Consider the following 27,760-nt stretch of genomic DNA (forward strand, 5'->3'; position numbering starts at 1 on the left):
TGAATACCCTGTGCCACTGTCAGGAAGGGGATAGTACAGTGTCTGCCCATTCCTAAATTCAAAGGTCTAAGTCATCTCAAATGAGATGGGATTACAAAAATCCCATCCTCAAATTGGAGGAAAAAAAAATGCCTACATTCCATCTATTTTCCTTACCACCGTCACTGCTTTGAAAATGCAAGTACAGACAATTTCAGGAGACCCGGCACTGGAAATAGAGAATAAATATCCTGCTTGTTACAGATATTTTCAGTGCTATCAATTTGATTTGTCCCAACTAGGGCTAGAAGAAGAGACATCAAAAAGAGCAAGATGTACCCTCCAGCACTCCTGGCTTTTCTGACCCCACTTCAGCCATCTCAGAGTTATTTGCAGCTACACTTCAAGTATGTTCCTCAGACAGATGAGTACTTGGGGCCAGGCTAAGTGAAGATGTACATTGTATAAAATAACTAATTATGCCTTTCTGAAAGCAGGGCTGGCACAGTCCTGCATTTTGAGACAAAGAACTCCCAGGCAAGGGGTATGTATAAAACAAGTAACAGTGGTTGCTGTCTGAGATGTGAAGTAGTCTGAACAATAAAATTGTTTTGGTGCAGAAAACTCCACCATTTTTAGAAATACAGCCCCCCACGTAAAAGGAAGAAAACTGGATACTCCTCCTCCCAAAGAGTCCCAAATGAATAATTACTTACTGTACTTTAAACATTAGTTTGGGCTGAATCCAGAGAAGAGAGCTTGGGGCAGGAACACTGCCCCATGACACAGGCACCCTCCAGTGCTGTGTGCAGAGCTCTGCCAGCTCAGTCTGCTCCTGTGCTAGAACTGGCTGTCACTGCACAGGCCTAGACACATGCTCAGGGCACAGCACTGATTAAACTCAAACACTTTAAAGCATGTCATGAAAGCAAGGCCAGAAAGCCTGGTGTTTTAAGCTGGACTTGTATCACTTCTACCTGTGATAATAAGAGAAGTAGGAGAACAAGCTAGCAGATGGAATTAAAACAAAAATGCTAATGTTTCAAAGCTCTGAGATAGAACTTGGTGAGAAGGAATTTAACAGAAAACCTAATGGGCTAACTACAGTCCACATAAACACACCTCCAGCCCATGAGCCTGGAGCCATGAGGATGAATATCTTCCCATACTGCAGAATCTGGCCTGAAGCTGAGTGCAGCAAGAAAAGACAGCAGATTCAAAATTTCTGAAAAACTGAGACTGACACTCAAGACAAAAATAGATCTGAAGAACAGCCTTACAAAAACAAGCAGCAGTAAGACTGAGGACTTTGTTTTCAGCACTGCAGGCACATCTAAGAACCTGCCCAGAGAGGAGAGCTGCAGCAGTAGCTGTGTGTAACACAGGCAACCATAGCTACCCACACAAACACCACCTGCCTGCCAGCAGCAGCACTAGGAGCTCAGACCTTGAGATGTTTAGGCCTTAACTGGGTACACAAGCACACATCAAATTCCAGGTTATGGCTTACCTTGCAAATCTTCAAATTCTAAAACAGAAAAGGTAGGGGACAAATTTAGTTAACTTTTTTTTTTTTTTTTTACTTCTCAAAAGCCCTTTTGGTAAGACTATAAATTGGGCAGCTTAGTTCCATGGCTCATCACTGAGATAAGGAAGGTAAAGAAAACTGACTTTGAAGTCACTCATGCAAATAATTAAAATTATTAATACAGATTTGTCTCAAAGTAGGGCAATTATCTAAAGTTTCTTGAGGTTAAAAAATAGAATGAGGCCAGACACTAAATATACACCTTATATATATATCATAGAAACAGAGAGGTTTTTTCAGCACGATCACAAAAATTACTATTTAAAAACCACAAACAAACAAAAACAAAACTCACATAAAAAAACCCTCAAAAATCCCACCACTGTAGATTACCCAAACCTTGCAACTTACATGTCTTCAACAGTAATGTCCTTCAGTATTTGGCAATAATCCACATTCCACACAGCTTGATCATCCCAGACTTTAGAAGCCAGCAGAATAGCTCCTAGAACTATCCTCTTCCAGTTACTAGGGCATATGTCAATCTCTGCATAGGTTAAAAGCCTTTCCAAATAAACCTATAGAAAGAAGAAGGGGAAAAAAAACAAACAACAAAACCTCACAATTGTACGAGTGTAATTAAGACCTGGAGCAGAGCTGAGCAGCAATCATGCCAGTCCAATATGACTATTTGTTACTGTTAAGTATTTCAACATAAGTATCAGTGATTACTACTTACACCTAAGAATCCAAATTTTCAGGAGTTTCGATTTCTGTTTTTTATTTTCCCACAAGAGCTGGAGCACCAGGGTCCACAATAGCTGGTGAGGTGTGAGTTCTGAGCAGTGAGCACTGCTCCTTCAGGGAGACTCTGCTACAGCTCTTTCACACATCACTGGCAGGTTCTCATTAGGGCCTACCTGCACAGCAAATCACTCAACATTATATTAGCCTTTCATTATGGTTAAAGCTCAGCACTTGTAGCTTAATGGGAAGTGCTAAAACCTGCACTTCCATCTCTAGTGATGGAACAAAGATGTGTTGATTGCTGTCTATGCACAGTGAAAAGCCTTTAGTGCTATTTCTGTTTTATTATTATTTTCTGTTTCATTTATTTTTATATTTTCTGTATGGAACAGGCTTCAATCCCTTCATCCCCATCACCAACTGCTTAGGCAGTGAGACGTAGCCAAATCCAAGATGTGCCTTGAGATCTCTTTTCTTCCCATGAGATCTCAAACCAACTCTAGGATGTGGAATCTCTCTTCCTTGAAAGGTCTCTACTGTTCACATAACGATCCATGTACTAAGTAACATGCACTTTCAAATTTGAATATAAATTGTTTTTAATATTCTATTCCCTCATCTAAATTCAAGTTTCTAATGTAGCTTCAGATAAATCAGTGAGTAAAGGAAGCTCCACCTATTAAGGTCTAAGGGAAGGATTAATCTTTGTCACTGAGGTCTCCCCATGCTTTCTTCTTATCCTTGGCTGGTAGCCTTCAAATAGCCTAAAGGTGTTCCTATAATAACAGGGCCATCTAGTGGTAAAATTCACTTTAAAAACTACCTCCATTTTTTGTAAACGCCTCACACAGTTTGCCCAGAGTTAGCTGTCATCTTGTTATGTCAAACTTGCTTGCCGGTCTTCGAAAAAGCAAAAACTCCAACTGCTTTCAGAGTTTCAATAGCTCTTAAATATTCAGCCTTTAAAATTACTCATTTCCTTATTAAAGAGAGTCCCTCAAGCTAAGTTTGCTTAATTGCTATATTGTCTTTTGGTGATAGTTGTGTTCTCCTTTCACACTGTTTTTCAGAAAGAAGCCACAATGAAGACTGAAGTTTAGTGTGCAACAAAGGGCAGTTTGAGAGACAGTTTAAAGTAGCAATTATATATGTTGTGGTTTTAAAATTTCCTTTCATATACATATATGCACACACACATATATATAAAAAAGTAATTGTCATGGATACATTTTTTAATTTATCATGCTTTCTGAAATCGAACAATGAACTGTAATGAGATTATTATTCTTAAATTCTAAGTACCTCCATGTCATCTGGGGAAAAAAAGTTATAGCCACTTAGGCTTAATAAAAGAGTTTGGTAGAAAGGTGGCAATGATTGAAGGACATAATAATGAGAAAGATCCTCTCCTAGAATTCCTATAGGATCGAGTCTTGATCCCTTGAGGCAGTATTACTTGTTCTGGTTAATATGAACTCAAAACTCACACCTTCCCCTCCACACAACTGAAATAAAAAATGTCTTTATGATCTCATCACACCCCACTGATTACAGCATCCCACTGTTCGGCTTGTCTCAAGCTTCTACAGGGAGTTATGTATTATGAAATAAACAGGGTTTTATTGGACAAGTAATTAAGCATTACATATTTATACACAGAAAAGGGAACTGCCCTTTTATTTAATCACTTCTGTGGCTACTTAGAAATCTCTAATGAACTCACTTGTACCGTGCCTTCATTAATAGGGTTTCATGAGATACTCTAAACTATTTAAATGTCAGTTCAGGCCAGTTCTCTTAAATGAGGAGAGGGGAAAGTCCTCCAAAAGCTGGAGTTGCAGCAGCAGGGTGCTCTTACCAGGGTCACTATTGCACATTCTGCTGTCAGCTGTGCTGCGCTGAAGAGCGTCCGAACAAACCGGTAGATGTGCTTGTGGTCAGGGTCGTGCTTGTAGTAGTCATCTGGGACTTCTTCCCGCTGAAAGACAGTTCATGGAATGACTGAAAAATCTGTCTTACTTAACACTGCCTCTAAAGAACAGGTTGTTTCTTCTCAGAGAGGTGTGTACACCCATTTCCTGTCACAGAGTTATACACCCAAAGAAGCAGCCTTGCAATACTGCCAGCATTTCAAACAAAACACAGCAGCTTTAGCTGCTATCTCTCTTCTGAACACTTGTTTGATCTGCAGGGCCAACAGGAAAGAGCATGAACTTCCATCATCACTGCAGGTGCTAACTATTGGCCATGGAATGTTTTTCAGACTGAAAGAGATGCTAAATAAAAAAAAAAAAAAAAAAGCTTCTCCCTGCAAGAAAATCACAGGTATATACACACCAGGGAAACAATGGCTCTTCAAAAGGCAAAATTAACAGACTTCATGAGAGTCCTCTTCCAGCTGAATAAACACTGAATTACATGTGGCAATAATTCTGTCACAGGTAGAATTAGAAGGTGATTTACACTGTCTACATAGGACTCATTCTTGAGAGACTCCAGAAAGACAACAAAGCTAATGAACAACTAGATTTAACTCTGAAACAGTGCTAAAATGTTTCTAAACACAGGGCAGAAGAAAAGCTCAGAAACAGTCTGTAAAAACAATCCTAAAGTGTTTGAGATATTTGATTCTGATATACAGCACTTTTGCTGGAGGGATGAAACTTCAACAGCTCCAGCTCTGCACACTGGTTCTACAAGACTGGTACTGAGCAGATTTCTGTCTACAGACCAGGTTAGGCCTACAGGATGGTCAGGAGAGCAGCTGAGAACAGCATACCTGCTTGACACTAAGTTAGTAGTTGTAAGGTAAGCAAAGCAGCATTTTCCTGTGGTTTTATAGCTTACAACAGCCAGGGAGCATTGTTGAGTAAAATGCAGAGGTAAGTTAACTTTGTACAGCCCACAGCCTCCTAATACACCACTAACCAACAGAGGCTATCTCTGCAAGGGGGACATGCAACATTAGGAATAGCATGAGCAGGAAACACAGCTCATTCCTGTGCTACACATGGTACAAAAGCACATCTGGAAGTACATTTCTGCTGACTGGATGTCCTGAGGTAACCAAAAATGGTACTGTATTGCCATCTATCTGTGCCCAAAAACTGTCACAGTGTCTTTAGGACCCAGTTATGGGCAGCTGGGGACGGGTGGGTGCTATCCCAGGTGCTTTTAAACTCTGCTCTGGAAGGTAGCTGGGCTCTGCTGCTGTGTGGTCTTGGCTCTGCCAGCTGCTTGGTCTTGCCTTAAGCACAGGCTTTGTCCTTTTTGGGTTCTGTTTTTGGGTTTTTTTGACTTGTCTCAGAGAGACTGCAGTAAGTGGCTTTCTCATCTTGGGAAAGGTATTTCTGGCATTTTGAGTCTGTCCTTGTTCCCACAGGGTGTGAGATTCAGCAGTTTGGTATTTAGCAGTTATTTACTGTTAAGTTTTGCCTGTTGCTGCTCTGTTTGTTGGTAAACTGTCACTTTTTTCACTTATATCTACTTGAATTCATTCCTTATTGGTGGAAAGGGATTGGTTGAACCTATACAGGGAGGCAACTTATTCCAGAGTGTTCTCTTAAATTGTCTTAAACCAAGACACTGAGAAAGGAAGCACCAAGATTGGTATTTGTGACTAAATCCAAGATACCAGTAACTGGGTCCCATTAGGGTCAACAGAGCCTGGTGTGGACTCCTTGTGACTGCATCTTTAGAAGACAAGGTGTTCAGAGATTTCTTCCTGCTAATTAACCTTTCTGAAGGAACAGTAGATACCCAGGCAAAACACCATTGCTATAGGAACTAACAAGCTGTGTGTGCCTTTCCCTCAGAAGTGTGACAATCAGCCATAACTCTGTTTCTGTCTCTGGGCTGCAGTAAGATAGAAGAGACCTTTAAGTGTCCTCCAGAGGACACAATTATTTTCTTCTCATTAAACAGGAGGTAGACTATATGAAAGGATCAAAGGATGTCGGGTTGTTAAATAAAGAAATTGTCTGATGGAGTCCAATTTATATAAATATTTTTGAATACAAAACAACAGATTCAGGCATTTAAAATAGTTTTGGTCCACACTTTCTGCTCTGAAGTGCTACAGTCCATACAAGAAATCTTGAATGCAGCTCTTGTCTTGAAGTCCTTTTTTTTTTAATTGAATAAAGAGTTGTGTTTATTTTTATTGTATTGTACCTAGCACAACTGGTCATATTTAGGGATGAAACTTTAACAAATTTAAAAGAGTAACTTGTTTATTAAAATCTGTTTATTAGTAAGCAAGATCTGTGAAATAGGTTACTCTGCATCACTCAGGTAAGTCCCAGAGTAAATTCAATTCTCTGCTAAAGTAATTTCACATGAAAAACAAAGTAAATGGTTCTGTAGAACAGGCATTTGGATAGGAGTGCCCAAACTGGATGTGAAAAGCACACACTCCACTCTTGGGCTTCCCTGTAGTGTGAGGTTTTACATCTTCAAGAGTATGTAAAAAGGTGTACCAGAACCAGTCACATTAAAATCACATCCTGAATGTTCCTTGCTGTTACTGCAAGCAGCCTTAAGCATGTTTACTTCAAAATGTTGCCTTTCCAGTTTTTTAAGGGCCAAATTCACTGTTGACTATTTTGTGTGATGCTTCATGTATTATATTCTCCTGTCTGCAGTAATTTAAAAGGTTAGGCACATACCCACGAACCATGTCTTCCTAAAGAAAAAGAAAACACTTCTAATAAAGCAGTATTAAAGAGGGAAAGAAAAGAGATGGACAAGAAACTCCAGACATGGAATACGAAAGAATTGGGCACATGCTTGTTTTTATTTATAGTCAAAGCATAAAAATCAAACATAGCTTGTAACATTTAGACTGGGCTTTGTTCGTGATCTAGCTGATCTCAAAAGTCACTGTTTGCACTTTGCATTATATATAAAGACACAATTTAAGATCAGTTTGATTGTGGCCTGGTGCTAATACATTTTTATGACTTAGACCAAATAAAGCAAGATGTTACTGATAACACTCAGAGGACAAAAAAATTAGACTTACTGTGAGAGGATGAGATTTTTCATCAAAAATATCCAATGATCTGTCAGAATCTCTACAAAACAAAAATCTCTGGTTTAGCAATAAGAGTTAATTGGCAATGGTAAGCTCTACTAAAAATCATTGTTCATTAAAGAGGATCAAGGGACCTATTTTATAGTTCAGCCTTCCCTAGAATATGGTATAGAGCTACCTTGTATTTTTTGCAAAGCATTTAATGATGAGTCCTTACAATTAAATACTTAAGATGCTAAACAATTAATAGCTTTCCATGTTCTTGTATTATGCTTACTAAAGTTCTCTCTTAAAATGTGAAACCAGGTGAAACCCTTTAATAGCATTTACTTCAAAAAGTTAGCTGTAATTCAGAAGCATATGCTGGAACTGTAATGGCAAGAGTGATTTGTACATGGATGGAGTGTTCCTTCACCCATCAAAACTAGTCCATACTTCTGTATTCAGGAAAAGCTAAATAAAGTCCAAAGGCTGATTTGTGGTGAGTTGTTTTTTCCTCCCTCCCCATTTTGGAGTTTTATGTGCCATTGGATGTGGGTGTTACTGACCCTTCCACAGCTTCTCAAGAAGGGGTACAAAGAAAAAACAGATACAGCATAAAGTTCCAGTTTTCACCTACTGCAAGTTTCACCAGCTGTCACTTAAGTGACCAAGACCATATTTGACTCTATGATCTTTACAGTTTTTTTCCAGTCTTAGTGATTCTATGATTTTATATCCCTGGTTCAAAAAGAAATATTTCAGCAAAGGAAGAGTTCACTCACCTGTTCTTTATATGGTAGAATATTGCTAATGTTACACTAAAAAAAAAGAAAAGAAAAAAGATTTAACAAAGCACATTCCAGGCACACTGTTCCACTGCAAAAGCTGTCATTCAGCAGAATGTTACAAATCCATTTTGCAGTGATGTCCTCTCACATCCCCAAGCACTACACATCTCATTTCTCATGTTTAACTGTCTGGACAGAAATTGGCCAAATCAAATCTGCCAGCCAAACTACTTTTACATTCATTGTACAGATATCTGTGCAACAAAATCAGTGTTAAGTGACGTTTTCAGCATATACTTTCATTTCCTGATCAGGTGATATTTAGTGAAAATATCAACTATTTCCAACTAAAACTTAAGTTCTCCTTGGTGTTACATATACCATTGCAGAGATTCCGCAGATGTTTTAATCCTGTCTGGTTGTCTAATTTAGGAGCTGTCTAAAAAACAGAATAATAAAGATGGTGTTATGCTAGCATAATCCAAGAAGTGGGCAAGAACAGATTTCAGTCTCTGCTAAGTGAGGCAATAGGTTTCATATAGTTACACTTGTCTACTGTGGCCAAATTTCACATTCTTTACTCATGGTGATAACAGGAACACTGCCATCACAGGAACCTACCATGCAAACTTCTGATCTGCTGTCAGCTGTACAGCATTTCAAAATGGCAAAAGCATAATCTTTTAGGTTTTTGTTTTGTTTTCTCTAGAAAAGGAGAAGTGACATGCTGCATACCTTTGTCTGAAACCAAATTTTAAAGTAACAAAGCAAGATATTAGACATTTCCAAACTCTACAACTATACACTACAATGAAATCAGTAAAGCCTTCTAGGCCTCAATCTCAGCCTTCCTTTCCTCTCGAGCACGATAAAACTCTTCTCAATTCTCAGCAGGTATCATCTAAGTGCAAATAACTGACTTTCTGGTATCCAGAAAAATAGCTCCAGCAGCCATTTACGCTGGAGAACATAATAATCACCTACCTAAAATAACAAATACGTGAGGAAAAGGCAGAAAGGCCAGAACTAAACCCCAAGTCAGCAACATGCATGGTTTTCCACAACTAGAGGGCAGACTAGTATCACTGGAAAGTACCAAACACAGTCCTGCAACTTCACACAAAATTCATTTCAACTTTTCCCAGGTCAAGAATTTCCTGGTTTGGCTTTTAGTGTGAACTAAACTCCCCACCTCAACACATCCTTACTTGCAAACCCACAATGCTGACACACTTCTGCATTGCCTCAAGTGCATGATGAGAACAACTTGGAAATAGGCCAGTCCCTGAGTTCTGTGAGTGAAACAAGGGCTCCCTCCAGCAGCCCATTACCCAGACCTCTAGACCCCCTCCATGACCAACCTGCAGAAGCAGTGATGTGCTTCTCTCATTCAAGGGTGCAGTTGGCCTTGGAACAGGCAAGACCCCGAGAAAATCCCAAACAACCCTTACAATGTCACTCAAGCCCTTGATGATGACAAGGGTCCTTACCACTTTATTGTGCTTCTAAGGTTAGGCTGGCTGACAGTACTGTCATCTATAAATATTGTTGAGCATGAGCTGTACTTTTTCGTAAGCTGCCCAGGAGAAACCTTAGGAAAAAAAAAAAAAGAGAAAAAAAGAAAAGAACTGAAATACATTCAAGAAGAGGGATTCTTTAAGCTTTTGTTTAGCACACTGAATAGTGGCTTTACACGTCTGGTTACTGCACAGGAGGTCCCTGTGGATGGTTGCTGCTGCAATGTAAGCTGCCCTGTAGTAGTTTCTTTAGTAGTACTACCTTTGAAGTAGCTCCTTCCACCTAGTTCCTTTGTGTAAGACACATTTGTAAACCATCCCTCATAATACACAACATGATTTTGGATAATTTGCAGCAGAAATAGCTGAGCTAAAGCAGCAAGTCCTGATTTTCTCAGTTCTCTCCCATTCCATTCTTGTCAGTTTGTGTCCCAGTCTTCCCTCTCTGTGATGTACTCTATTAGATTTCCCTGTGACTCCATAATCACCATTTCCCTTCTTTTACATCCTGTACACCTTTACAGTTTCTGGTTTATCCAGTTTAACATTTGGGGTTTTGTCATGTTACAGTTTCAAAAAGAGAAAAAAGAAGCCTTTTCCTGACATGGCTCCCTTCACACATGTCCTGTTTAGCATCTGGAAACAGAGTACTGCTATTACCCTTACTTTTACTATTTAGAGCTAACAATAAGCTCCATCATCCATCCTAATCCATTCTGTACTGTAAGAAATTTTCCAATATAACCCTACCCAGGTTTTCCTGAGCTTTTCCAGCAAATGCCTTGTACTAGGGATAAGACATCATAATTGAGGGAGGAATTTTCATCAACTATGCAAGATTCATTAGTTTTCACCTGAATCTTTTAAAATGCCTTGTCTAAAACTTGAAAGTCTTCCATATGAAAATGCTGAAACCCTTCAAAACTCAACAGCTGCCTGGGAATATCTCCCATTCCAGCTGAAGTTTGCCAGCAAAAACACTGCAATCACACTTCACCTTGGAAGACCAAAGCTGGGATTGTAACAAAAAAAAGAGAGAAAAAAAGGGAAAATAATCACCCCCACTCCTTGCATAATCATGCAAAATAAGAGACTTGAAATACCATTATCTGACCAGTACTCTATCAGTAGATACTTTTTATATTTTTTAAACTTTATGTTTCCAACTTCCATTTTTACCTTTACTATTCAATGATTTTTTTATCCACTTATTAATGACATTGCATCTTTTTTGTTTTGGCTGTTTTTTTGGTAAGTGAAGTGTCCAAACCAAGTAATACTTGTGGAAGAACCTCAGAGCATATTTTCAGATTTTAAAACTAATGGAGTATCACTTGTTTATCATACTGATATTTGTTCATTATTCTCTTTACATACTGGATACACTTCTTAAAGTAAGTCCTGTAGCAATAGTCAATCAGCAAGTCATTCATTCATCTCAGCTGAGAAATTAATGCAGTTTTATTTCTGTTTAAAAAAAAATACAGACAGGTTGGCTTATATTTTCTTCTTTACTGTTCTGAAATGCTGAAGACTGACAACAAAAAATTATTTTTCATTATTTTGACATCAACCATTGTATGCTTTATGATATTGTGCCTGTTTATTGCTTAGAGATGGGCAAAGATAATCCAGTTTCACCTCTCTAAGGAGGATTTGGAACACATGTAAGACAATATAACTAGAACTACTACAACTGTTTCCTTGAATTCGTCTTTGGCCCAATATCCTAATATTATTTACACAGAATCTGGTTTACTTACATGATTTATATGGTTGCTCTTCCTCTTCTCTCGCACTAAAAAGAAGGAAAAAGAATGTGAACTAAAAGGTTTCCCAATTTACATTCAATAAAGTCATTCTATTAACCTAGTTTCTAAAGTATAGGAGTATTAAAAGTTTCAAATTTTATTTTAGGTGTATGGAAAAGTACTTGAGGAAAAAATACCAAGTTTTATCAAGCTAGTAAGCTATGTGCTCCTGTCTACCCAAATGTACATTTAGGAACAACTACTTCTCATCACACTAAAAGGAAAAAGCTCTTATCTTTGAAAAGATGCTGCTGTGTATCATAAAAAACAGGATGATTTCAGATAGTTCAAACAGACAATGTTCAACATCCAACAGCAAGCAGAAGCAAAACCAGCACACCTTGAGCCTGCCAAAGGCACACAAGGAGGAAGTGAGGTGCCCAGCATTATTTATGTGTTCCCTCTCCTCCTATTAGACAGCAGAAAGTACAAGGGTATTTCACTGTTCAGAAGATGCTGGCACAAGCTGTGCACCTATTTATCATATAACTGCAACCATGTCATTTGATCATTTTAATCTCTGTTAGTCTTTCAAAAGAGACTGCAAGGTTAAATTTCCAGCTGTGACAGCAGCAATACAACAGTGTGTTAGGGAGAGCTGAGAGCTGCATCCATGCACAAAGTATACAAATGTGACCAGCATGGACAGGCACCTCTCCAAAGTTCTAACCTCAGATCATTACCACTTTTTAGCAGGACACATTCTCTTACATACTTAGAAAAACTGGCAATTGGAAAAGAGAATCCACATTTGTTTAGTCTTTTTGTATAAATCAAAACTCATAATCCTGTTAACATTTCACTGAGAGAGAATTTATGGATATGAATTGTACTAATGCTATGGAAGGTCAACTAAAGAAGACCAAGGGAAATTAGAAAATAAATTATTTTGCCCAACTTCTCCATAAAAATCAATTAATTTAATACAAACTTCAGAGAATAGTTTAATAGTTGCTCTCTCACCTAGAAGAGCCTTTTTCTACATGAACACAAGTCTACACAATTCACTACACTTCATTTGAAGAAAACCAAATGACATTTAAAAGCAGTACTACCCCCAACAAGCCTGCTGATGTAGTTTGAACATTTTCTTCAGCAAAGCTGGAAGGCTGCACAGTGAGAGTGTTCATGAGCTGTGTCAGTGTGTGAGCTGCACCTTCAGCACTGCTCATCTCAGAGGTGTCTGAAATGAGCAGGTCAGGCCCTCGGGCTGTTTGAAGACTGACCTTAGGGGCCCCAGAAAAAGAGGCTTTTACATTTCCTTGGTATCATCTCTTCTGGACAACTGGGCTAGTGCTCGTTCCCACTGCTCACAGATTATCTGAGAACTGCAAAGTTCATACAACTGGCAATTCTACCACTTGCCACAAGACTGAATAGCAGGACAGCAACTGCCTGACCTGTCAAAATAGTTCTTTTTCTGTGGCAAAGCTGTGCCAAGTTAAGACACACCGCAGCTTTCCATCAACACATCCAACCTAAAGTGCATCCCTTTCTTAGCAAAACAGTGCTTCAAACAAGAACCAACTAAAAAGAAACAGAAGCATTTAAAAAAGATTAGCTTAAACTTTTTTTTTTTAGTTTCAACTTCAAAATGTCCTGTTGTCAGAATTTGCTTTTACTTGTGCAATATAGAATAGAAATGCCTCCACTTTTTAGCAGCCTTTTGGAATGCACAAGCTATAGCAATTATTTCAAAATTGAGTTACTATGTAAACACAGGATCTGCAAAGAAATTGAAAATTGAGTTATTACGTAAATACAGGATCTGCAAAGAAATTGAAAATCCCAATACATCTATATAGTTAAAATGGGAATTGGGGAATATTTATCCTCTGAAACCCTTCAAACAGTTTTAAGCAACATATTCAAAAGCAACTGATATAGACTAATGGCTTAGGCTTTTATTTATTACAGAAAACTTTTTTTTTTTTTAACTACAGGTTTTTTACTTTAAAACAGTTTGTGATACAGTCCTGGTCATTAAAAAACCCACCATTGCTTGAAACCTGAATTACACTAATGAAGAGAGTCTTGTTCTTTCAGACTACTAGGATCTGCACTCTGAAGTCTGATACTTTAGCATCTTTTTTTTTTAAGATCAAGTGATTTTAAGTGTTAAGTAAAATGGCCTGCAAACACATTTCTGTGTAAATACATAAATTACTAATTGCTATGCTTTGAAACAATTGAAGCACTGTTCTTGAGCTGTTACTTTTGGTTATTTTTCCTATTTTTTTCCTGTTTTTTGTTAAATTGGAAAAAAAACTTAGCTTACCATCTGTTTGTGACTTGCTCAGGAAAATTGTGCTTGCTCTGGGATGATCAGATGGATTAGATTCCAAGGCTAAATCTGAAATGGGAAGGAAAAAAAAAGGAGATACCTTTAACAGAAGATGCTAACTGCAACAATTCCCACCCAGTCTCAAAGTGCTTAAGCACAGTGATGGAAACAAGATCAAACCCACATAGACTGGGCTGTCTCTCTGAAACAAAATCGTATTTTGCCAAGATGAATAACAATTTTACATTTTTCCCTCTTGGAAAAAAAACTGGACAGGGAGATCTCAAAAAACCACATTTAGTTTCAGAAGTCAATCTGTGCCCCTGCAAGTTAGGGTTGCTGGGTGTGGGGCATGTGCTCAGTAGTGAGCAAAAAGCTAGAGCTTTATCAAGACAATAATTAAAAAAAAAAACATACCAAAACAACAAAAACTTATCACTGCTGATCTTTTCCTCTATGGTATTTCCCTCTATGTTTTATGTACCAAATACAGCAGGAAACAATCTCTGGTCTTACAAAAGCACCTAATAAGTAACATTAACAGTGCTGATATACCAAAACATGGAGCTTACACTATTCTGTTCTTTTGGAACTTCAAGTAAAACCATGTAAAGCTAAAGTAGTTATTGAAGAACAAAATGACTGCTTTAATCCTTTGCCACAGCAGAACAGTGATGGCATGAGAAGAGGATATATTACACCCTGAGATTAAGATGGAAGTGATCACAACAGTTTGTTGAAACAGTGACCATCATGATGAAATTCTGAGCTGCCTTAGCTTTGACAGAAGAAACAGCTGTTCTGAGGAAGTCATGCTACAGACACAGTGACTTGATGTGAACACATGAACAGAATAATCTGGGACTGTGATCCTCTAAGTCCTGGAAAGAGCATTTCTGCATCCATTTACAGCTGTTGTTCTTATACTATGCCAGCCATACAAGCACACGCACTCGTGCATGAGCACTTGCACTTTTAAGTGCTCAAGGTGGGACACCAACAGAGCTGCCACACCCCTAAAAAGCAAAGCTATCTAAGAATCACCATCAACTTTTAATTTTTTAAAAAAATATAATCTTTTATGCACTCAACCAACAGAACTCTGCCAAACCACATACTGCCTGGGTGCTGAAGTTTTAACTGTGTCAATGTTTGTGCTACTGCACCTCCCCACAACACACCCACAGCCCCCAAGCATCAGCAAGGGAACACAACTGCAAAAGTACACGAGCCACCAAAACTTCTCATTCCAGATTCCCACTGGTGCACAACACTGCTATCCAGATCTCCATAATTTCCAGGTACTGGGCTGTACCACACAGTTGATCTTAGTCCAACCATGTTGCTCTGGCACTGGTCCAGGATGAGGACGGCTGTAATTCTGAACCTCTATTGTTTAAGCAATGTGGCCAACATCTGTTTAGGAACACCAAGACTGTTCAAAGGGGAATTCCCCCTCCTCTCATAAAGACCAGAGTCAGCCATGAAAGCAGACCATCTTGTGAAGGCTAAAAAAGCTAATTTACAAAACCAGTATTTCTGTTGTTGCCTTACTGTGCTCATTCACAGCACACAGTGAAGAGATACCTCAATTTATTAATGCAGTTAAAATATAAGAAGTCCTGGTTTAGATGCCCTAGAGTGGAATTTGCCTCACAGTTCATACCTCAAGTACTTGTGATACACAGTTGATTCTCTGAAAAAATAAAAAATCCAGCACCCAATAGCACATCATACTGCCACACTTGAAGTACCATTGGTAACATCTTAACAAAATAGTATAACTTGTTTAAAACTTGTCTACAAGTCTGACAAGTTTTTTAACACCAATTTAACAAAATCACACTTAAGAGACCATATACAGCCTCTAATGCTAGCACAGCATTAACAAACAAACCCAGCACAAACAGTGATTCAGAAGTGGAAGTATTTTGCCAGCCTACAAGTAACTGAAGTATCATCAACAGGTCGAACAAGACTGCAATATGCAGACTTACAATACAGATTATTATCAGCAAGTTATGATGCAAACAGAGCAAACAACTTAGAAGTTATTTATTTACAGTTCAGCAGAAACTTTTAGAATAACTAGGTAAGTCAGGTTAGAACAGATCTCAGAGGTCTCCAGTTCAACCTCTTACTGAAAACAGAATCAGCTTTTGGTAGAACATGAGGCTGCTCAAGGCTTTATAGAGCTGAGCCTTGAAAACGTCCAGTGAGGGTCCACAGAGCCTAAACTACCTTTCCCATTAGGGACACTAATGCCTGCAGGGCTATGAGACTCACGATGGAATGGTAGGGAAGAGCCTGTAGGACTGTAAAAATCTTGGGCTATATTTAGGGAAAGGCAGCAAGGAAAACTGGGGAGGAAAAAGCACAGGAAAACTGAAGGAAAAGGGCTACTGAAGTCAGTAACTCCTATCACAGGACTCTGTATTTCTCCTTGCTGAATTTCATAGGGTTGGTGTTGGCCCAGTGGTGTCCAGGTCCCTCTGGATAAGCAGCCTCCAGCACGCTGACTGTTGGCTGTCATCTGCAATTTGGGCATCCTCCACCACCTCCTCCAGGTCACTGATAAATGTTAAACAGGACAGATGCTTTTTTTTCCCCAGGGAAGAGACAGTACAGGGTAACACCCATCCTCCCTCACCTCATTAAAAAAAACACACTAGTATCTTGACTTCTCTGTGGTTTTGATTTACTTTGAAACCATGTGACTTGTTAATGCTCACTTCTTACATTGTTTCTGCCTCTTCTCCTGCTCTGTTAGCCCCTCTATCCATGTCTCTTAAATGTTAGGACTAAAAGCACAAGAATGAATATAACCAACTTTCATCAGTCATCTTGTCATTCCAGGCAAGAAGATCCACAGCACTACAGCGTGCACTGAGTGACACAAAACTGACACGGCCACACGAGTCAACCCCCTGAACCAAGCAGACCCACACACTCAAGGAGAAGAACAGAACTGAAAGGATCACAGACTTCACTGGCTCCAGTTCCATGATGGCTCTGCCAGACACAAGGAGCTTTCTGCTGCACGAAGCCAGGTGTGTCAGCACCCATGGCACACTAAACCCACAGCACAGATTACACAAGCAGAGCTAAGGTACTGACGAAATCCAAGACACCAAGCAGGGTGAAAAGTAGCTGGGTTTGTTATTCCAGGATAACGTGGCATGAGCAGACAGCGTGTACCTGCTTTGGTCTAGCAAGAGACTGCAAAGAAAGATGCATTTAACAGACCACCTCCCTGTGAGCTGCCAGAGAATTTTAACCATCCTGCCTGTGCCATTTTCCTCGGACAATGCTTTTTTCTAAGCAAATGGAAAAAGTAGCCATGTGATTTGCTCGTCCTAAACTGCTAGTGTTGCTCATGAAATACCAAAAAGCAACAGCAATACAGCTGGTGAAGGAAACATAAGGCAAGATACAGATAAGGGCATGAGCAGAGATCAAATGTAATGGGAAACAGCAAAATAAAAGGCAGAGGAAGAGATAAGTCTGTCTGCAAACAATTCAGCTCACAACCAAGCATAACTCCTAATACTTCAGCACTTATGAGTCCAAAGCCAAGATACTAGACCTGAAGGTAAGGGGAAGTCTTGAGTAGGAGCTGCATCAGAAGTTGTATGACAGAAAACTCATGCTTCACAGAAAGCTAACAGAAAAAGAAAGCATATATGACATGGGATAAACAGGAATAATAGAAATTAAAACATACAGGAACAAAAACGAGAGAAATTAGAGGAACAACAGCATGATATAAAAAGCAAGAAAACAGCCCCAGAATGTTTTGTTCTAGAGGCTATTAACTCAATAGAAATCAAAACACTTTCTATCAGACCCTCACACTTAGTGATAAAGAAGTGAGAAGGAAGATTCCCACCAGAAACCAGGTCTGTGAGAACAGGACAATAATGCTGCCACACAAGGGCCCTTCACCTGTCTGAGAACAGTGTGTTAAAAACAACCTTCCCCCTTATTTCTTTGCCGTTTATTCATGTGCTCCCCCTTCAAGGAATCCCTCGCTTGCACTTCAGACAATCTCAGCCACCTCTGCTGCTGCTGTGTGCACACTGGGCAGATCACAACAATTTTAAAAGCAATCCTCTGCCCTAGCTCAAGATCTTACATCCTTTCCACAACACAAAACCCACATGAAGACTTTACTTTTATCCATGCCATGCAAGAATGTGTGTAGGTTTTAGGAATTTATAATGCTAGCTACTTATCTATGGTTTACACACCTCCATGGGTGACTTCTAATTATTACAAACACATTTTACACATTGTGTTGTGCTACATGTATTATCCTGTGAATAAAGCTGACAGTCAAAGATGTCACTAAGTAGCAGCCCTTTGATAATTTCACTACTTCAGAACAATAAACCATTGCATTTCCTTTAACAGTTTTAACCCCATTCCTTTGCTTTATTAGACAGCAGTAACATTTTGATACAGCACATACTATAAGCATTAAATAATACATTGCTGTAAATTGTGTTTTGTCACTTGCTCAATGACTTATTAGCTGTGACTAATGCTTGAGTTTTCCTTATATTTCATTACCTTATCCTGTAAAGATGCAAGCCACTTAACACTCCCAGTAAAGATGAAAAAATGATAACAAATTAGATAAGCAAATCTGCCAGTCCATTTCAGAGAGTCTGTCATTCCTAACAATAATTTCATATAAAATTATTTCTCCTTCAAATGATATTATCCTAATTCTTTTCCCCAAAATTTTTAGGAAAGTTACAAGTCTGGTTTCTAAATTTAACCTGCTCTGTTTATTCATCCCAGCCACTCCAAATGCACCAGAGTCTCCAGCATGCAGAGGTTGCTTTCCATTTGCAACTCTCATTGTTGAAAGACTGTTAAAAATTATTTCTTAATACTGTGAATTTACACAATAGACATAGAAGGATGTTTTAAAGCTATTTAAAAGCTGTCAGTTAATCTTTAAGGCACTGCTACATAAACAGTAATATCATTACCAATACCCAGCACATATCTAAGTACACACTGATGTTTCGGAAGGATGCAGAAATTACTTCAATACACAACAAGCTCTCTTAATTAGAAAGGAATTATTTGCTCTTTTACACCACACTCCAGAATTGGGCTGGAGAAACTGGCACATTTCAAATTTACTACTAAAATCAGAAGAATTTAAAAAGCCAAAGTGCAGAATATATATAAAATACTGGAGACTACCTAGAGTTTAAGTAATTTATTGATTTTGGTGGATCCACACCACTCTCTACAGCCTCCACAGGACATCCCAACATGATCCTATTGCACCCCACTCACAGGCCCTGCTGGGGAAATATGGCCAAGAGATCTGTTCCACACCACACAACACCCACCCACCCCTCCTGGAGCCAAATGGAGCCCAGGAGGCTTCCACACATTTCCTGATGTACCTGCCAGGGTTATGAGCCCTTCTACAGATTCAAGCCAAGGCAGGATATCAGGAGTGCCCCAAATTCCACAGCAAAAGCACAACAAGTTAAAACACTGGTGAACAAGATGCCCCTAAGATTTTCTTTGAACTTGAAGGCAAACAGTAGCTCACAAGCTAGACTGTAGAAGCAACTAACATTTTGTTAGGGATGTGCTCCTGTACTGTATTTAATTTAGGACCATTTAAAGGACAAGGAGAAAGAATTAGTTCTATGTTGTCACTTTTTATTCCCAGCACTGACCTTCACACATGACACAACTCACTATCACCAGAAATTTGTCTCAGGTAGTGTCTGCAGCTGATCAAAGCAAGACACACTGCAGTGTCTGCTGGTGTCACAGGTCACCTGATGAACTGCCACATGGCACATTTTTCACCTCTTCCAATTGTTCACATTGGCAAACTTCAAATGAAGCCTGGACCTTACCTGCAGTTTGCTCTGTAAAAGAAAAATACCATCCACGTAACAAAACATGTCCAAGAACTTTACAGAAAAACTTTATTAAGCCTTTGAAAGATACTGGCATTCAGCAACTTATTATCTGAGCCTGATGGACACATTTCATAACAAGCCAGTGTTAGTTTTCACAGTGGAAAAACATCAACATTATTTGATTACTGCAATGATTCGAGACTTTTTCAGAACTCTACACAGAAGCAAAGCTGTGCTATACACACACAGCTTATCCAACATTGTAGAATGCTACCCAGCTGATGGGAATTTTTGTGTAATCTGTTAAGGCAATCCTGATATTCACATCACCTGCAAGGAGGATCTTCAATGTTATTCATTTGGCTTTTCTACACATTTAAATAAATAGCACCAAGGTTTTTTAAGTCAGTACCGTCCTCACTTATCTCTTGAAATAAAAACATTCAGAGTTTTCTTCTGAAAATGTTATTTTTCTAGTGAGTGAAATAAAAGTGCACATTCAAACTCCAGATGTAATGAAGAAAAAAAACAAATAGGTTTAAAAATCTCAACATAAACTTGCTGTCAAGGATTTACAGATGCAAGGTCTGGCTTCTTAATGTTTCATAGAATTTTCCTGCTGCCTCCCACAGCAACTTCTTCCTTCTCACTGTATGTGGAAGAAACATGGTTAGAAATGTTAATTTAATGTGCAATATGAATCTGGGAGGAGTAGGGTTTTATGTTTTGTTGGCAGTGCAAGAGTTCATTCCCCTGTTAGTCAGCTTTTTGGTATGACCTCACCACAGTGATCACACTTGGGAGAACACATAACTGTAGCCACAGAACTTCTGTTGTTCTACAACATCTACCCTGCAGGTAGGAGGGAAAACAACAAATGTGCTAAAGAAAGCCAGCAAAGGATAAGGATGCTAGAGGTAAGTCACACAGAACCAGTTAAAAAAAAAATTTAAAAAGAGAAAATATTAAAATTAATCCAGTTTCCTTAGTTGTATAAGTTTCATCAAACCCCTCTGATTATACATTTCCTTTTAATACCTGTTATGCTGAAAGCCTGAAGAAACACACCAGAAACACAAATCAGTCTCCCTCCACATAAGCTTCATGCACATATGTTCCATACCAACTAATCTTAAAAACCTAAGGTTTACCTGCTTGCTGCAAAAGCCTCCAAGACTTACTGAAGAGAAAAAAGGATAGAGGATTCTTTAGTTGCCAGCAGCACCAAGTATAAGAACAGAAATACAAATACTGTACTGCAGTGATGAATTATTTCCTTACAATTCCTAAATCTGTAGATAAATTTCATTGCTGTTTCTGGCTGACTTTGTGATTCAGTCATTTCCACTACAGGTACTTCACAGATTGTTTCTAGAGGCCACGGCATCAAGCTTACAGAAAATCCAGTACTTCATATTTTGTCGAGATCACAGATTATCTGTAACTGCTACAAATACCTTTGTAATGAATGTCTGGTCAGTTTTTGGAAAGGGGTATGGACAGTTATGGGGAACCAAGAGAAAAACTCAGTGACTACAAGGAAAAAAGGAGAGGGAACACTAAGAAAAGGCACCAGGGCATCATTTGGTTTTTAGCTCTGGCTTCCTGTTTGTCCAAACAGACAACGGTATTTGTCAACCTATGCAGCTACAGATCTTCAAATAGAGAGGCACAAAAACCAGCACAAGATGGTTAAGCCTTCCCTGTGATAAAAAACTGCTGGCATCAAAAAGCTGATTCTTTGTACAGAAGTATTTCAACTTAACTAACATTTTAACTAGGATTAAAAAAAAAAAAAAAAATCCTACTAAAAAAAAAGACCAGGAAAAAACCTCCACCCACATGCCTGAAATAAACTGAAATTATGTAAGAGAAACAAATAGTATTTAAACCTTCTGCAAGGGGGTTTATAGTCAAGCTGTTATAGACAACTGGATCACAGACAATCAATACATCCAAGTTCCTGTTCATCTTCAACACTGTTTAATAACTGCAGCATGCAGGCAACCTGAAGCTTTCAAGAGTTACTCTAGGCACTAGCCAGGTAAACCTCACTTTCTACACCCCTATTAACTCTCCTCTTCAAAGTCCCCTTCCATTTGCTTTCCCATCTAACCTGTGTGTGATGCTCACATCCCACTCAGCTCCTCTCCTGATCCCATCTGCTGTTCCCTCTTATCCCTGATGGTCTTTTCCCTTGTCATTCTCTATCCCCCAGTTATTCAGGTGAGGGTATCAGGTCACTTTGTCCCACTCCTCCCCCCTGGTTCAAGGGAATCAGGCAAACCTCTGCTCAAACTCAGCAAACAGCAGCAGTGCAGGGAGATGCTCTCAAGTACAAGTGAGAAACATGTGCCAAGCAAGGTCTTGTTCTAGTTTTAGCCAAGGATCAAAGAATTTTTTGAAGAAGTAAATCTATGTTTAAACATAGGGATCTAGCAAGAAAGTGTTAGCCATAAGAAGTTCTTCCCCCAGATAACCAGAAAAAAAAATAACTGAGGGGAAAACAAAAAAAAAAAGCCCACAATAAAGACTAGGAGACACTCGTTTGGGGAGGAATAAGCTCAAATAAACACCAAACCAATCACCGCAACCCAAAAGGCACACGATGATCAAAGAGCTACCATTACTAAAACTAGATAGGAAAGCCTTTTTGGTCATTCAAACTGTGTTGAACTGTTGATTTAAGGAACACTAAATGCTCAGCTGAAAAGGCAACTGGCTGCTTTATTCACGGCAGACTTTGATATTTAATATTAGCGGTAGGCATGAATCTATTTGGAAGAAATTTCTGTTTTCAAAGTTATGCTTATTCCCACCTACTTAATCCAATTTGGCCTAGCATATCAAACCACAAATACAGGCTTATTTCTCATCTGGAGAAAGCATGCACCAAACAGGTTATGTCTCAGGATCTTGAGAGCCATAAGATGCAAGGTCAGGCTTTAAATTCTCTCAGTAGAGGATCTGACAAACCTTTCCTGTTTGAATTAACCTTTGTTGAGACATCAGACTTTCAGTTTTACTGTGTGTTTTACCTCCATTCCACCTACCACTGCTTTTTTGTCATACATAAATACCACATCATAATCTGCCCATTTTAAGAAAGTGAGAATTTTCTTGTTTCATTCTGATCTGACAGAGACAATCTAAGCAGTGCCGACTGGAAAGTTGTGCCTCTTAAGAAGAGAGCTGAAGAAGCTACAGAATGATCCTCACTTAAGAGGACAGACCTGCGAGGAACACATTCCACTTGCTATGAAAGAACAACACAATGCTATGAAACAACACAAAACAAAAAGTCCAAAGCTCAGTTAAGTAGCTTCCTGATAGAACCAAAACACTCAGTTTTAGCAAAACAAGTGCAAAGGTACTTAAGACAGACTTCAGAACAACAAACAACATAGAAATTCAAGGAATGAAGCACCTCCATCCCATTTGGATGCTAGCTTTCTGGTATATTTAGCTGTTTTCTTAGAAACTCCTAGAACTGAGCAGCATGGAACAAAAATAGCCAAAAACTTGACTTTTTCCCTTGCAGCTTTCTCCTTTCTCCCTGCCAAAGGATCCAAGAAAAGGGCAGTCAGTAGGTTCTCAGCCTCCCAGACTAACTTTGCATCTTAGCTAGCCTATGATATTATACAATAATCAATTCCAGAAATACATTTTATCCCCCAAATGTAACTAAGTTTGAGAGGAATCAGCATAGCTATGTGGTCTATTACAGATTTATTCTTTCATTGAAGGTATTAAATTAAACAGATAGCTGTCTCACTTCTAACTTCTTCATAAAGCCTTCATCATAACATCTGATTTTAGACTTCACAAATAGTGCTTTACATTTTGAAGATATCTGCTTCAATTCTATCCAGGGAGTGCTTTGCAACATTCAAAAATCAACACAAAAAGTTTTACTTTTACAACTGACTATCCAGAATTTTATTTTAATAAAGGTGTCAAACTTTGATATTTTCTGCACTCCTAAAGAGATCAATCAGAAAACTTCAAATATCTATCATTTGCAGCAGATCAACTTTGGAGGGCAATAGTCAACCACATACCACTGTGAAAGTGATCTTTAAAATCACCTTAAACACATACTACTTATGCAGTTCTAATTTTAGGATTATCTCCTGCCTCAAGACTAAAGTTTCCATAACCACAAAAGTAAAATTTGTGATAGACAGCTACTATCTTATTCTTATACATTCTTATTCAGGCTTGCAAATTAAAAAAAAAAATAAAATAAATACTTCTGTACTTCAAGGCCAGTCCTGAAACGTGGATAAATTCACAATTAAACCTGTTACTCAGCACAGCTGACATGATCACATACTAAAGATTCAAACAAATACAACCCTTATTCCTGAGGAGATTTGGTCAGCTTAGGCATTTTTGCTTGGCTTATTAGAATCTTTAGAGAGTTTAGCTCCTCCTCCCCTAATGAGTTGAGAGAGTTCTGTAATAATCTTCCTGCAAAAATAAAGGTTTACTTCTCCTAGGCAGCAAACATAATTTCTACTACTGCACAGCTGTCTCAGAGGAGATCCAAGGGGCTGACTGTTCCATCTCATTTCTGGAACAGCTGCACCATATGGTGCTGTGCAGAGCCCTGCAAGTTTAATAATTCCATTTCTGGAGGTCTCCTCACACTCTTCTGCAGCGAGTGTCATAGCAAAAAAAAAAAAAAAATTCTTAAGTTCAAGAGGAGATATGGAATCCATATGGATATATGGATTACAGCGATTATTGCTATTGTATGCACCGTACATTAAAGGTGCCAGGCAGAGTATCTTTCTCCAAGTGAATATATTTCGCGTAGGTGTGGTTATAATTGCGGAGAGGAATAGCAAGATGTTTGTTAATTAAACCAAGTTTTGAATATCACGAGGTGCCAGACTGCGCCGTGCGGCTGCAGCAGCACCGCGTGAGCGCCCGGCCAGACAGGAGCACCCCGAACCTGTTACACGTCTCGGGAATTCCCAGCACAGCCCTGCAGCTCTGCCGGCTCAGGAGGAGATGCCTCACACAGCCAGGCTATGAGGGACCAGCGCTCCAGCTGTAGCTGCAAGGAATCGGAGCAGCACGCACGTACTTTCCCATGAGTCCAAGGAAATCAAATTGGGAACACAGAGAGAGAGCTACGCGACAAGGAACGCCGGTGCCATCAGTCCACGGTTACAACCCCGCACAGCCCAGAGTGTAAATCACCCACGTCCAGCCACGGTGATGTCATATGCGCACAATCTTTGTAATTCTTAATTCCCTTACTCCCCACACACCCTCTTCCTTCCTCCTGTTCAACAGAGACTGGAAATGCAGCAGCTTTTGCGATCTGCCCGAACACTGCGACCGAGTCACGACTCCATAGCTAAGGAGAAACGAGCAGCCAGACTTCTCCACCTCGGCCAGGAGCACCCGGGGGCTCCGCCACGTTCTCCTCTTGTTCCCCGACCCCCTCTCCGGGACCCGGGCAGGGCCGGGCGCTGCCGGGCTGGGGAGGCGCTTCTGGCCCGGGCGGGGACTCGCGGAGCGGCCGCAGGCTCGTCCCGCGGGCGGAGGTCCCGGCCCGAGCCCGGAGCGCCGGGGCCGTTCCGGGGCCGTGACAGCCGCGGGGAACTTTGCCTGGGGCGCGGCGCGGGCCGAGCCCCGCGGGGCCGCCGGGACCGCGCTGTCCCCGCCGCCGGACAAAGGGGCCGCGCCTCGGGCCGCCAGTGCCCCCCAGGTGCCCACCCGGGCGGAGCGGGGGCACCGAGGGGGCAGAGACGCGGTGCCCGGCTCTCCCCGCCCGCCCGCCCGCCGCTCACCATCCGGGAACTCCCGGTCGCTGATGTGCTGGAGGTGGGGGCCGCCGCCGCCGCCGCCGGGATCCGAGTCCCCCGACTCGGCCTCCGCCGACCCCGAGCCTCCGCCGCCGCCGCCCGCTGTCGCCGCCGCCGCCTGGTACGCGTCCGCCCAGCGATCGGGCCCCGGCGCTGCCCCGCCGCCGCCGCGGGCCCGGCCGAGCTTGGGGCTGGCGTCCGGGGATACGCAGCAGGTGACGGTGTTGCCCATGGAGCTCGGAGCTCCCCCGCCGGGCCCCGGCTGCGCGGCTCCGGGCTGGGCCGGGGGAGGGGAGGCGGGCGCAGGGCGGGTCGGAGCGCGGGGCGGGCTCAGCGCCGCCGCCCCCGCCCCGGCCGCGCGCGGCCCCGCCCGCCCCCACGGCCGCGCGACCGCCCCGCCGCCTCCTGCGCGCGGCGAGCGCAGATCCGGCGCGAGCGGCCGCCGGGGGGAGCCCGGGCCCCGCCCCGCCAACGCCCAATCGCCTCCCGCCGCGGCGCCGCGTGACGGCCGCTCCACCAATGGGCGCGGGGCTCGTCGCGCGGCCGCCGCCGCGCCCTCCCCCGGTCTGCGCCTCTCCCACTCGCACGCGCGCACGCGCCGCCGGCCGCGAGGCCTCAGACACCACCCCGCGGCCACGCCCGCTCGGTCCCGCGCGCCCGGCCCCGCCCCCGGCGGCTCGCGCTGCCCGGGCGCGCACGTGCTGCGGGAGCGGCGGGAGCGGCGGTGCGGGAATGCGGGACAGCCAGGGAACAGCCAGGGGACAGTCAGGGGACAGCCAGGGAACAGCCAGGGGACAGCCAGGGAACAGTCAGGAACAGCCAGGGAACAGCCAGGGGACAACCAGGGGACAGTCAGGAACAGTCAGGGAACAGTCAGGGGACAGCCAGGGGACAGCCAGGGGACAACCAGGGGACAGCCAGGGAACAGCCAGGGAACAGTCAGGGGACAGCCAGGGAACAACCAGAGAGCAACCAGAGGACGGCCAGGGAACAACCAGAGAGCAACCAGAGGACGGCCAGGGAACAACCAGAGAGCAACCAGGGGACGGCCAGGGGACAGCGGCGGCCACTGCAGTGCGCAGGAACACGAGCCACAACGGCAACGCTGCCGCCGCTCCCGCGGGTTGGAGCAGCTCGTGGCCGGCTTCTCCCTCGCCTTAGAGGGCTGAAGGGCTCCCGGGCCAGGGCCAGCGGAGCCTCGCTCCCTTCGCTGCTGGGCGCCGTACCTGCCGGCACACCGGGAAAGGGACACTGCACAGGGCCTGGCATCCCCGGGGACCACTGAAATCCCCAGCAGCCGCGTATTTGCTTGCTGAGTTTCAGCCACCCGAGAGCTCCTCGGAGGACTGGAATGTTCAAATACACTCCTGGGAAGACGGATTAGAGGGTGAGATACCCACAGCAGTCAGAGGTCCTGATAAACACGAACGTAGGTTGTCCTGCAATGAAACAATCCATTATCGCTACAAAAATTTAACTCTTGCCCCGATAAGAAGAGCGGCTCTGCTCTGACTTAGGAACACACAAAAGTATTACAAAACTCTGCTATCATGCTGGCAGTTATTCCAAAGATAAGCAGGCTTACGTTTTTACTCCATTTTGTGGGAAAAATCCTAATGTTGGCTCTCCCGTGTCATGATAGACATGGAGTTTTTGGGCAAACCATGCGTAGTTTCTTTGAAGAGAGGAAGTAATAGATGCTGTGTTTCCAGAATTTGTACCGCTTAATCCTGGGCACAATTAAAGGACAAACCAAATGATTTTTAGTCTTATATGAGGATGATTCCCTCAGACTGATGAATGATACCTTTTCACTTAGCAGCCATTTCTCTAAATTGCGTTAGCTAAGCCTGTCTACGCGCTACTGACAATTTGCAAAGCCTTGTTACTCAGAGGAATCTGACCTTGCTGTGGATTACACGAGGGCCTTGGGGGAGATTTTCTTGAACCACTTGAGGCCAACAGAAGTCCCTCTGCAGCCTCTGCACCCTGCTTGGAAAGCTGTAGGCCAGCCAGTCCTGCTCCCAGTTCTAGGAAGGGCCAGGGGTTAAGCACTGGGTGGAACAGGAGACTGATCTGAGCCAGGGAGGGGAAAAGGGGCTTCATGCAAAATAGCCATTCAGAGATTGGTGTTTTCCTCCCTCTGGCATAGCACCCCCTGAGTTTTTGTGAGGATGGTGGGGGAAGAGAAGAAGCTCGAGGGTTGACGTGGCTTACTGAAGTAATTAATTCTCGAGCAAGAGTAAGAGTTGGCTTGCATCTGCACTATTTAATATGAAAACTGGTATAATTTACCCTTGCATGAGAAGAGCAATGCCTTCCCTCACTCTTTGCACCTGGCTGACTATTTTCAGAAGCTGGCTG

General features: G+C 41.8%; 1 protein-coding gene across 4 annotated transcripts in view; it reads right to left on the reverse strand.

Annotated features, from left to right (window-relative positions):
• Positions 1-25,628, reverse strand: part of CCNYL1 (cyclin Y like 1) — a 32,571-nt gene extending 6,943 nt beyond the window's left edge. For 2 of the 4 annotated variants that reach the window (XR_009933421.1, XM_062498294.1), the window contains exons 1-8: positions 25,382-25,628; positions 13,666-13,740; positions 11,340-11,374; positions 9,550-9,650; positions 8,054-8,089; positions 7,278-7,329; positions 4,113-4,232; positions 1,919-2,085 (exon numbers count right to left, since the gene is read on the reverse strand). Coding sequence is in view for 3 of the 4 variants with exons in the window: in XM_062498294.1 (XP_062354278.1) it covers positions 1,919-2,085; positions 4,113-4,232; positions 7,278-7,329; positions 8,054-8,089; positions 9,550-9,650; positions 11,340-11,374; positions 13,666-13,740; positions 25,382-25,628 (833 nt within the window). In the remaining variant the exon portion in view is untranslated. The remainder of the gene's footprint in view (positions 1-1,918; positions 2,086-4,112; positions 4,233-7,277; positions 7,330-8,053; positions 8,090-9,549; positions 9,651-11,339; positions 11,375-13,665; positions 13,741-25,381) is intronic. The other 2 variants (XM_062498295.1, XM_062498296.1) reach the window with 2 other exon arrangements.
• Positions 25,629-27,760: the final 2,132 nt, after the last annotated feature.

This window comes from Cinclus cinclus, chromosome 9, assembly GCF_963662255.1.
Source record: "Cinclus cinclus chromosome 9, bCinCin1.1, whole genome shotgun sequence".
In the NCBI taxonomy this organism is placed as follows: Eukaryota; Metazoa; Chordata; class Aves; order Passeriformes; family Cinclidae; genus Cinclus; species Cinclus cinclus.